This window comes from Argiope bruennichi, chromosome 3 (assembly GCF_947563725.1).
Source record: "Argiope bruennichi chromosome 3, qqArgBrue1.1, whole genome shotgun sequence".
Classification (NCBI taxonomy): Eukaryota; Metazoa; Arthropoda; class Arachnida; order Araneae; family Araneidae; genus Argiope; species Argiope bruennichi.
The window spans coordinates 42454029-42466795 of NC_079153.1; the positions used below are offsets into that span (position 1 = coordinate 42454029).

Below are 12767 nucleotides of genomic sequence, written 5' to 3' on the forward strand. Positions count from 1 at the left end.
AAATTATTATATCATATTAAGCCATTTCTATTTATTTACAGTGAAACACAAATTTTCTTTTTAGTTTCTTATTATTGGAAACAATAAATGAACAGAAAAGAGTGGCTGTCAATAAATAGGTCATAAAAATCAATGTTTATAAAAATGTATTTTATTTTAATAAAACCGTTTCCTTGAAAGAGATTTTGTGAAACAAAGAAACTTGTCTGTGTTTTTAAGCGTATTAGAAAGAAAATTTTAACATAATATTGGTAACTAACTTCTTTCCACAGTGAAGAATTGATATCATTATTTGATTTATTTTTTTTTTGAAAAACTGTTAGGAATAATTTTAAAAAAATAAAAATTACTGATACATTGATTTTGCACTGTCTAAATAATTTAATTTTAATTTTGTTTATTACTTTTTAAATCAAGAGTAATAAAGATTTATTTTCCCAAAGATTTTGCTGAACATTTTTTTAGACTGAAATTTTCTTAGGATTTAAAAAAAACAAGAATGAAAAGCATCACCTTCACTTAAATTACCTTCTCACCCATACTTTGTGACACAATCAGCTTCATGAGCATCTTAATTTTCTGAATTTTCTATTGGTCGAAAAGATTTCAATCCAATATTTGATTTTTAAAAAATTTTGGAACCCATATTTATGTATTTCCGTAAGAAAATAAACACATCAAAGAGATACTGACCGACGGCAAATAAAATGATTGAGTTTATCTACTATTTATTGAAGAATTTTAATAAATGATATTTATTACATTTATTTTATTTTATTATATTAAAGAAGAACATTTATTAAAGAATTTTAATAAAATATTACTCATCAATATATTTTTTTTAAAGTAAGAATCGTATACAATAATACGATAAAAGCAAGTATGTTGCAGAGATATTGCGTACCCAAAATTATGTTACTTGTGTATCTTTAAAAGTGGATTGCAACAATTTAAGAAACCATACTGCTTCTTCCAACGATCGAGAAATTTTGATACTTTGTTTCGAGCCTCGATAAAACCAATGAATCTACGACGCTGCTCTGTTCTAAGGAGATCACAGACGGCTCCTTCATTTGATGAGTGCTCGAAAGGGCTTATCTAAAGAAAAGAAACGCTTTCTTGAGGTTCACGAATCAGCCAACGCCATCGAATTCTTACGTTCGTGGCATTTTGATTTAGAAAATGAACTTTCGCTTCGGTTTGTTAGGAGTTTTTAAGGATGATAATGATTTTAATATGCAAGAAATTAAATTTGCTATAAATATGTCATTTCTCATCCTTATTAATAACAGATGGACTAAAATGGGGTCTTTTTTAAAAAAGTTTTCGCATGTAATTATATTTTGTTAGAAAAAGTACTTCGCGATCTGTACTTATTATTTGGAATGATTAATGAAAAAAAAATTCCATGCTTTCGTACAATGTTGGTGAATTTAAGATAGTTTCCTCTATTTTGCAAAATAATATTAAAGAATCTTATAAAAGACTCAATAGTCTTTTATAAGTCGTAGTGACCTCGAAATGAGAAACTGATGTGTGCGATTACATATGAGATTAGAAGACCGATTTTAAGATTAATTAAAAAAATAATTGATTCGTAGCGAAATTTTATTTAATCTCATATTTTACCGTAATTTTCATTTATGTTTTTGTGTATTGCATGTAATGAAATTTTATTTTGATTAAAGAAAATGATGCCAAAAGAATTCATTATTATAAAAATAATTAACAGATGATCAATAAAAAAAACTTAAATAATAACTGAGAATCAAGTTTAAAAAATTTACCAGTAGTCTCTTCTTTTAAAGTGTAATTTCACATTTTTAAAATTTTTTAAAAAGCATTTTATTTAAATTGTTTTCAAATAATATATATTTTCTACGAATTGAGATAAATAACGCTTACAAAAATATTAGATGAACCGCATTTCATTCTTTGATATCATTAATTAGTGACAAACGTTCGAAAATTTAATTCTATTTAAAAAATGTCTTCGGATCTTTAATCGACAGAGCAACAGCAAACACTCACAATTTACGTTTGCAAAAATGTAGAAAGACCAAATATTTCCATGCTTATTTTCTCAAGTGTTGTTCAAAAATCATTTTGATCAGTTAAAAAGTTTTAAACAACAATTAGTTAAGGACAATACGAGTGCATCTTCTAAACCTACTTTATAAAGATATTACGAATTTGCAAGCTGTGAAAAGGCAGTTTCGTAATTTTTAAATTCTCGAAAATCTGAAATTTATTTCTCGAAAGCGCTTCTTTGATTGATATAAAAAAAAATGAAATCGGTTAGACTGCAATGAGCCCCTGGGCACTAACATGTGCAATATATTTTCTTGCCATTTCATTTTATGAAAATACCAATATCACGTGATAATTCACATCGGTATTGCCACGTAATTAAGGTATTTATATTTGTTAGTGTTGGGCTGGGCAATTCCACAATAACATCCTTACAAAGACACAATACATTGATTAGATTTTGACCGACGTTGAACCTCGTAGAAAAGGTAGCTCACAGACAAGGAACATTGACACACCAAACATCTAATCATATTTATGACATTCATTTAAATAAAAAGTCGCTTCTCCATCTTCTTCTTGATTTGTTTACAAAATAAATATTTATGGCTTATTTTCTTCAATCCTAGGTGTACAATGCTTTGCAATTAATTCATGGCACTGACATGGTTCTTGGGAACTGAAAACAAAAGTCACCGTGAATCGGTATTTTGATGCATAAGCCACTTTTGACTTCTAATAATAAACATACATCTTCTGAAAGTTATATAAATTACATAGAAAGTTTATTATTTTTTTGTGTATTGTTTATATCAGTACACTGTACAAAAAAAGAAAGGGAAAAAAAAAAAAGAAACACCAATATCATACAGCTTTTCTCACTTGATACGAATGTAGATGAAATCGTAAATTAACGATTCAAAAAATCCATTATCACCACCGCAGGTGAGGGTTATCCGGCCTGGTGCTACTCAGAACACATGCATAATTCTGAAAACAACAACAAACGTTGAAGAAATGTGCAGCCAGCTGCAGTGGGGGGAAACTTCAGCACAAATCCAGTTTGCATAACATACGCCATTGCCATGCATTTGAGGACAACTTTGACAGCATGAGACAAGACATGCAGATATTCAAAACATGCTGCCATTCTACTATTTTACTCCAATAAAGATTTGAAGAACCTGTTTAATTTTTGAGTTTGAAACAAAATCCATCATTGGTATTTCTGCAGAAGAATTCTTTTGGCAGATTATACAAATTTCCAATTCTTGTTAGCTTTTTTTACTCAGAAAATTTGATTTCTGAAGAATTTTGAGATGTATTCTGAATTTCGCAACAACGAATTCTGCCTAAATAGGACTTCAAGTCTCTAACTCATAATTATTAGCATCAGTGAATTTTCGGAATCGTACAGAATACTCAGCGAAAAGCAGTATCATACTGAAATACGAATATTTCTCTAGAATACAGTGAAAGACATTGCCGAATGGGTCTTGGCGCTTAGCTTGATTTCTTTAGTTGTCCATTCTGGCGTATGCATGCAAATGGAACAGTCTGCTGTGAGGCAAAAATGGGGGAACGACAAGCTCTGTAAGTGTTGGATGGGAAAATCAAAAGAAAACGAACAGAAACATGACCAGGCCAGTTGTAGTTGCGCAATCGGGAACATTCAAACAAGGCAATCCTCCTTCGATGGCACTTTTAAATATACACGAGAAGAAGCCCGTCCAGTTTTACAAGAATAAAAGACTCGAAAGTAGAGAGCTCTGAATCCTGCACATCGAAGTCTGTCTTTGCTTTGTACACCACCGGATGAGCACGCGACTTCTGCAGAGGTGCAATCGGGGAGTAGAGTGACTGGTCCACGAATTGCAGGTATTCACCTGTAGAGTAGGCTGATCAGCAGGTGGCAGAGCAGGCATGCGCAGTAGTAAGCTCCGTGGTTCAGAGACCACTTGTGGGGGTGGGGAGCTCCGTTTATCAGCTCCTCGTTCTTCGCTCGTTCCCTTTTGGTAGTCTTCTCAGTTTCTTCTGCAAAACGAAGATTTAAAAAAATTAAGAACTGAAATTCCCCACCAGAATACAACATTAATCTTCAATGTATATTTTTGTAATCGTAACTTGAACTATAGAGTAAACTGTCCTAAACTCAGTATGAGTAATAGCAAGTTCATAGAAAAGGATATCATATTACTTTCATTTAAAATGAAAACATGATAAAGATGTAAAGCTTTTGTTCCTGGATTTGTTGTTTAATATGGCATTTCTAATAAAAGGTGTCATAAAATTAAAGGAAAATTTGAATTTGTCACTATTCGTGCAGTAAAGCGTTGCCAACCCTATTAAAAAAACCATTTGACAGTTGATAGTTTAGGGTTAGTAAAAATGGAGTGTTGCATGATAGAACAACGTGTTAACACAAGATCTGAGTCAAATAAAAAAAAAACACATTTTTTTCCTCTTTAATTTTTTTAATCGTAAAATACAAAGGATAGGGTTATGTATGGAATAACACATAGAGAAATGGCATCCATAGATTTGCTGGCACATACGCACTATTTTATCGAAATTCCCCATGGCTCTTCTGCATAAATGTGGCTGAATTTTGTTGACGTAGTATTAAATTTCCTCCTCCAATGCACACGTGTTTCTTAGCTTATTGATACAGACCTTTGACTTCAAATAACTCCATAAAAAAGAAATCCATTAACGTTAAATCATGCGATCTAGGTGGCCAATTCTCAAATTTTCGAATTGTGGCCACCAGACTTTCATTATTTTTGAAATATTGTTCAACAATGAAAACACTTTCTATCGTGTAAAGCTTTATCTTTCCTAACCCTAAACTATCAACTGTCGGATGTTTTTTAATAGAGTAGTCAATGCTTGACTGCACGAAAGGTTGCAAATTCTAATCTTGCGTTAAATTTGAGATGCGCTTTAATGATGATAATAATAATATTAATAACAACGAAAAACATAAACTCTTCGTCAGATAAAGTCATTTAACAGTAATCTAGGTAATTTTTTTCCATTTGGGCAGTTTTCTTGTAAGCAGACGTTACTAAATCACTTATCAATATCTATTTCAATATGTTGAAAAGTGTTTTATATGTTTGTCTAATTTCTTTTGAAACGGTTTTCAGTTTTCAAAAATGTGAGAAAAATGAATGCAATTATATAAGATTAAGATTATCGGTGAACAATTTACATATGCCATCTAAAGATTTTTTTTTTTCAAAAAAAAATTAATATACAATAAATTTTCTTTCAGACACTTCATTTTGGGTAAGGACTATTTACTTTTATTTTTCAAACATTTTATAAACAGATAAAATCTTTATTCACTCTATTTGGCAACGTATCTCATCCAGTTTATACTCTTATGTATTTAAAATTCTAAGAAGGTTTCATTATTATTATCGAAATGAAGAAATTAAAAATATTCTAATATTTATACTGCCATTAAAATATTTTCAGTTTAGAAATCCTTGTCAGATCTTCGATATCCAAACTGGAAAGTGTAAAGTATCATTTAATCGCGAAAAAAATAGAATAAAATAATCATCAGGTTGAGGAAAATCTAATAAGCACTATATAATCACATTACGGTACTCACCTTTTGCTTTATCCGAGGGAGGAGATCGGTCCATCTCATCCTCAATGGGAACCTCATAGGGGCGCAGGTGGTAAGGAGGTATCCTGGTGGCAGGGCGCATACCCTTGGGGACCGCGGTGCTCGAGGGATACACATCGAGGGGCTTGTGGGTGTCCGAGATACGAGATGTGGTGTTATGAGGTGGGGCTGCCGATGCTGGAACAGATACATTCACCGTCGAGGTCTGATGGTTCGAAGAGCTATCGATAGCATTACCTAAACAAGGGGGAAATATTACGTTGTTAATAATAAAAAAAAGTGATATTTGCAATCATAAAATTCGAAATTGTTATTAGCTTTCCAGAAAAAAAAAGTGAGTAAAATTAGTTCATGTGCTTACATATAAAAACATTTGTGTTTAATGAAATTTTATAAAATTTCGTTTTTGTCTTTAAGAATTATCTAAGTTTGATCGAAAGAAGGGATGAAATAACAAACGTTGCAATTGCTTTGTAGTAAATAGAGGAATGGTAATAAATGAGTTTTGCTACACAGGAAAAGACATCACCTTTGGTAGGACTGCAGCACACTTTAAAGATGACCTTCATGTTGTGGGTGGCACATCGTCCTCCCACGCGTTGGTGTAGACCTGCAGGATCACCAGTAGATGTCGCTGAAATGAATCAAAACGTCATTAAAATACGTGTATAAAATAACAACAATGAAAAATTTACATTGTAAACAAAAATAATTGTTTATATTAAGTACAAGGTGGTACCCGGCGCGTTGTTACAGCAGAAAAAATAATTTTGAAAATGTCGTTTGAAATTTGAAATAATTATCTTGTTTAATTAGGAATGATGTTTAGTTTCTTGTAGACAATGAATGCATTCAATGAAATTGAAATATAAATAAATTATTCTATTTTTAACTATATTATTCAAGTATACTTTAGGGTAGATAATATATAATATTTGTTTTTCCGTCTTCAACACAAACTTTTCGTGGCTGTCCGACTCGTGAGCATCCAACATACAACCATGTGAAAAACATGGATTTTCTAGGTTCAAAGCAATAAGTTGTCAAAGTTTTATCGCCATCGGATGAACAGTAGGGCAGCGCATAAAATAAGAATAAACTAATATTCATTTTTATATATTAGATATAATAATTGCACTATGCCTCTAATCTTCGCGCAAGTACAAGCAATAAGTTGGTAAAGTTTAATCGCAATCGAATGAATGGTATGGCAGCGCATAAAATCATAAAATGCGAACAAGCTAAAATTCATTTTTATATATTAGATATACTGAAAGATGCGAAAGCAAAATGTATTAACTCACGAGGTTTTACCTTATTTAAAAGAAGAAAACAATACACGTCTCTCATTTCATTTTAAATCAAGCATAAAATCTCTTACATGGTAGGAACTTTTAAAATGATATTAAGTTCCAGTAATGGAGTATTCATCCAATTTTATTCTAATTTGATATCCTTTATTAGTATTAATTGCATTGCTTTAATTTAGCACTTGTACCGTTATCATTGACTGTATTATCGTACTGTGTACCGTTTTGCATTTGAAAAAGAAGATGTAAATGGTAATCCAGTTTCTTTTGTTTAAATTAATTCAATTTACAGTAAAAAAGTCACAAATTTAACATATAAAAAAAGAATTAAACAGATATCATCCAAAACTAAATAGCAATAAAGCACGAACCACAGACATAGCAGACCTTATTAAATTTCATCACTTGGCGAACTTTGAAACTGAAAGTTAAGAGAAATTGCCAAGCTTTATAGTCTGGGGAAGAGAGTAAGAAAATTTTCTGGAAATTTTCCCACATCTTGAAAACAAGGCTTCGGCATTTGGCATTGCCAAAGCAAGCGGCGCCAAATACAATGCCAAGACAAAATTATTGTAAACCAAGACAATCAAGTAAACTTCACTGATTTATTAATGAATTAACCTGTAGGCTTGAAAAGTTTTTGCATGATGCCTCTTTGCGAAACTTTACCCGTAACTGGAGATATTAATTTCCTCAGGCGGCCAGAGACAAGGAGTCAAAAGGACTCCATTGTTATTTTTCTTTTTTGTCTTTTGTAAACAGGGTTGGAATTTATTTTGGAAACACAATACATTCTGGAAATCATGTAGTTACCAAAAACCTTAAGAATATTAATATTAAAAGTGTTAAATGTTGTAATATGAAATGTTTGAAAGATGTTATAAGATAAGCCTAAACGATCTTTTAATGAGTATTTACTTCGTTTAGATATTACGGAATGACATTAATGCTAATAACTGTTAGAATTTAACAAACAAAAATGAAGAATACAATATAAGGTGTTCATTAATTATTGTCGGGGTTTCCGTACCTCATAACTTTCGAATAAAAAATATTACGTATTCGTAAATTACAACTCAAAGAATTTTATTAATGATATTAAAGTGTAAAGCTTGCACAATTTGCACTTTGTAGGCATTCAGCGGAAGGCGATTATGTATTCGTAAATTCGCTGAACAAATTTTGACTCGAATTGAGGATGATGAAAATTACCTTCGGAAACGGTTCTTCAGTGACGAATCCACTTTTCATGTGTCAGAAAAAGTGAATAAACATAACTGTAGAATATGGGGCTCGGAGAACCCGCACGATTATTAAAAGTCAAGATTTATTCAGCGAATTTACGAATACATAATCGCCTTCCGCTGAATGCCTACAAAGTGCAAATTGTGCAAACTTTACACTTTAATATCATTAATAAAATTCTTTGAGTTGTAATTTACGAATACGTAATCGGTTTTTGCGTAATATTTTTTATTCGAAAGTTATGAGGTACGGAAACCCCGACAATAATTAATGAACACCCTATATTTTAAAATATTACTTTAAAAATATTTTTTTATTCTTTTTGCTTCATTCAAATTTAAAAGCTGTTTCAGAGTCATGGTGTTGTCATAAGTAGCAACAAAAACTTTGAAAAAGAATAACTCTGTTATACCCACGTGTTCATATTTAAGACTTTTGCCAACATACTGCTGAAAGAACAACTTGAAGGTACTGAGGAGATGATTGTATATAAGGACAAAATACCACGTGATAATCAGAGCTAATGAACAACGCAGAGTCGTTTTGACTTCCCTTCCCAGTTACGGGTTGAACTGATTCTTCATCTCCTTATAATTCATAGATAGAAGTGTCTCTTTTAGTTGACAGCATTATAAACTATACAAAACCTATATTAATTACATAATTATAAACTGTTTTACTAAAACGAATATAAATATCAGTTTTAGAACCGATTAAAGGTTTAAGAAATTAAGTACCATGTAGGCAATTAATATTTTGACGTAGGTTGGGCATTTAAAAAATATTTGTTCTTTTCAGACAAGAACATTTCTTAAGTCAAGGTATTGATCCCAATCTCGCAATAAAGTCACCATTCTTCTCAAAATATTGTGTCGCAAACAGAAAAGTAGGGGGGGGGGTATACTTACAGACGAAGTAATAGTCGTGTCCCGGCAAGAATTCGAGTCCTCCCGGCTGAGGCGTGAAAGACCTGAAGGTGATGGTGAAGTACATCACTTGGTTGGGCTTATCACAGACCGCGATGATGCGGGGATTGGGATTGGTGATGCGACAAGAGTCGTATTCCTCTTTCGACACCTGCAACAACAAATTCTTCGTTATTCTGGGGTCTTCACACTATTCTAGGGAAAGACAGGAAGTAAAGAAAGGCACTTACATTGTAGATGATGTACTGTTCCTCTTCTTCGCCGTCGTCCTCAGCCGTTCCCTGGTTGGAGTGCGGGTAGACGGGGCAGATGATGTTCACCTGGTCGTATTCGAAGGGGAGGTTATTCTTATTCACGTCGATGATGTGGTCGGTGTTGTCAATGCGGAATCTGTAATGGAATAATACAATGTTGAGAAACATAGTGAGAATAAACAAATGTCCCTAGGAAAATAATTTCCTTTACCTGATGCATTGAACAGTGCAAGAAGTAGTTAACATTATAAAAAAAAAAGATTAAGACCTAAGGATCTTTAATTTATCCATTTCGCCCTTTTTAGGGCCATGGGAAGTATGCTTACCACCAAATTTATCAATCTTAATAAAATTATGTAAGTTGGCATAAGTTTTCACAATTTTTTTTCAATAAGACAAAATCTTAGATGCTTCAGTTTCTAATCTCACTCAAAATTATATGTCTTGATTTGCTAATTATTAATTAATCAAATTAATGAATGGGACAGATTCATGCAACAACTCACTAAATCATAGTAACTTCAATTGGTGAAAAAGCTTGAAATAGTGGCAAAACAATCTGAAAAAAAAAAAAAAATCTGATATGACACTTGATTTGCGTACCTATTTAAAAGACTGGGACATTTTAGGGATGGACTTTGTAATTTGGAACCATGATTAGATATCGCAGAGAATACTTTAGCTGCTCATCGTTCATGAGGGAAAGATTTAACATCTATAGAGTTAACATGCATCAGCTCCATTTAGAGAGAAAGACGGGAGATTTTTTTTTTTTATTGAACATTTATAAAAACCCCGTGCGCCACAAAGTATCACACGGGGCTTACAGAAGTAAGTATGTAACACATAAGAAAAAGAAGAAAATTTAACAGTTATGAAGGATTACAGATGTCAACAATAAATTTACAGAAATTCTGAAAAGCACTTCTAGTGGAAATAAGTTGGTGAAACTCTGTAGGCCAATTTATATTCATATGCTTGAGAGCCAGTCTTAGGATCTGTCTTTTGGAATCGGAATTTGATACGCGACCTTGCTACCTTGTTATGCTGTTTAAAATATATGGAATTAAAGATTTATATAATTGTATTTAGGAGTAATACATATTTTAGTCAAGGAAAAGGATTACGTCAGCATACGGTCCTGGAAACTGGGATTACATTTTAATCAAGTGTGACAAATTTACCATTTTTTAAAATTTTAATCCTTTCTTTTTTAATCATCAATTATCACATCGAATCCTTTCCTTTTTAAATCGTCAATTAAACATTAAAATTTATTAGAATATAATTATTTAATTCATTTTTTAACACTGAAATTTATTGGAATAGAATTATTCAATTTTAACCGTCAATCGAATCCTTTTTCTTTTTTAATCGTCAATTTTAACCATCAAATCAAATCCTTTCCTTTTTTTTAATCATCAAATCGAAACCATTTTTTTTTCAACCGTCAATTAATCATCGAACTTTATTAGAATACAACAGATTGAAATGAATGTATCCCAGTCTCCAAGCGAACGTTGGCAGCAAATTTATAACTATATGAATTCTCATATATGACAAATTACAATGACAGTTTCTTCTTAAAACATTTTTTGTCCACAAGAAAAGATCTTATCTTTGCCCAAAATGCTTTGTCGGGACTAAAATATTGAGAAATAAATGATTATGTAGTTCGTTATTCGGTAAATTTTATTGAAATACTTTATGGAATGATAATTTTATCAACATTATTTTTTATTTGTTTGTTTATAAAACTATAAAATCTGAAGGAAGAAACTATTAAAAAATCTCAAACATCGCCAACCTATATTTAAGAACCTTTAAATGATAAAACGAACAGCTTCTTTCTATTAAGGAAGGCAGAAATGATGGATGTTGGATTTTATGATAAGCGCCGTCATGAACACTTTCAAAAGAATATTTATAATCGAAAATTAAAACATAAGGCAGAGACTAAAGCCACCAAAAAATAAAGTATTTCGAAGGGAAAACTTCTTGGTATATTCAAAATGGGAACCCTAGAAGAGGAAATATAAATTGAGAATAAAAGAAAACACACAAGAGGTAGAAAACCCTTTTCATCATTGTTTCCCTTGGCATGGCAAAAAGAATCGAAATAGAAATTCTGCACCCATGAGCGAAGGAACGGGAGAATAAGGAGTTTTATTTTTATCTGCAGAGCCGACACAGAAAACAAAAACAACACGCATGAGAGAAAAAGAATTTTTGTTTACTTCATAAATTTTAACGAATTACTTTACGTGCAAATGCTTTTCTCTCGTGGATCGATATTCGGAAATATGACGAACAAAATCGCACGCGGGCCTTCGTTATACAGCATTTCCATGCAGAAATATACATATGAGATTTACCAGTTATTTAAATGCGTCCGTTTTCGCGTAAGCGGTTGTTTCGATATACATACGCAAATAGATTACGTGGCGCGATCCTGGAAGATCCCCCACCCCCCTCTTTTCCCGAACTGTTTGGTCACGATCGCAAGTTCTCTTTCTCAATTGAAATCATCCAGCGGGTCAAACAGTTTCCTAAATAAAATCGTCGGTGAAAGTAATACTATTGTGTCAAATGTATATTTTTTATTTTACTGTTAAGCTAAAACCGTACATGAGTGTTCAATCTATACTCATATTAAACTTGATCTACAGAACAAGAATTGCTTTCAGCTAGTCGTTTTGTTTTCGATTTGAAAATAATACTCAACAATTTATATCGATTCTTTTCAGAAAATCTATCTGCTGCGATGGTTCTAACAATTCGGATTCAAAAAAATTTCTATATATCTTCTTCTACCAAAGTCCTAGAAAAACACCTCTCGTTCAAAAAGTGAAGTAAAGTGTTGGCAACCCTATTAAAAAAAAACCATTTGACAGCTCATAGTTTAGGGATAATAAAAATGGAACATCACAAAATATAACAACGTGTTTTCATTATTGAACAATGTTTCAAAAATAAGGAAAGTCTGACGTCTATAGTCCAAAAAATTTGAGAATTGGTCCCTTAGATTGCGAAATTTAATACCACTGGATTTCTTTTTATGGCTTTATTTGGTCTATGCCAACAAGGCCAGAAGCACGCTCGCATTGAAAGAGGAAATTCAACGCTGCATCAATGAAATTCAGCCACATTTATGCAAAATAATCATGGACAACTTCGATAAAAGAGTGCGTATGTGCCAGAAAAGCCGTGGAGACTATTTGCCCTAGATATTAGTCTATACATAACCTGTGTACTTTAGAAAAATTAAAATATAAAAATATAAAAAATTAAAGAAATTAAATTAAAATATAAAAATTTAAAGAAAAAAAAAACAGTTTTTTTTTTCTATCGTGTAACGCTC

The 12767-nt window shown here is 31.9% G+C and overlaps 1 protein-coding gene across 2 annotated transcripts in view; it reads right to left on the reverse strand.

Moving 5' to 3' along the window:
- Positions 1-1792: 1792 nt before the first annotated feature.
- Positions 1793-12767, reverse strand: part of LOC129963437 (ephrin-B2-like) — a 396859-nt gene continuing 385884 nt past the window's right edge. For both annotated transcript variants that reach the window (XM_056077799.1, XM_056077800.1), the window contains exons 2-6: positions 9383-9542; positions 9135-9303; positions 6201-6305; positions 5654-5908; positions 1793-4065 (exon numbers count right to left, since the gene is read on the reverse strand). In XM_056077799.1, the coding sequence (XP_055933774.1) occupies positions 3914-4065; positions 5654-5908; positions 6201-6305; positions 9135-9303; positions 9383-9542 (841 nt within the window). In that variant the 3' untranslated portion in view covers positions 1793-3913. The remainder of the gene's footprint in view (positions 4066-5653; positions 5909-6200; positions 6306-9134; positions 9304-9382; positions 9543-12767) is intronic.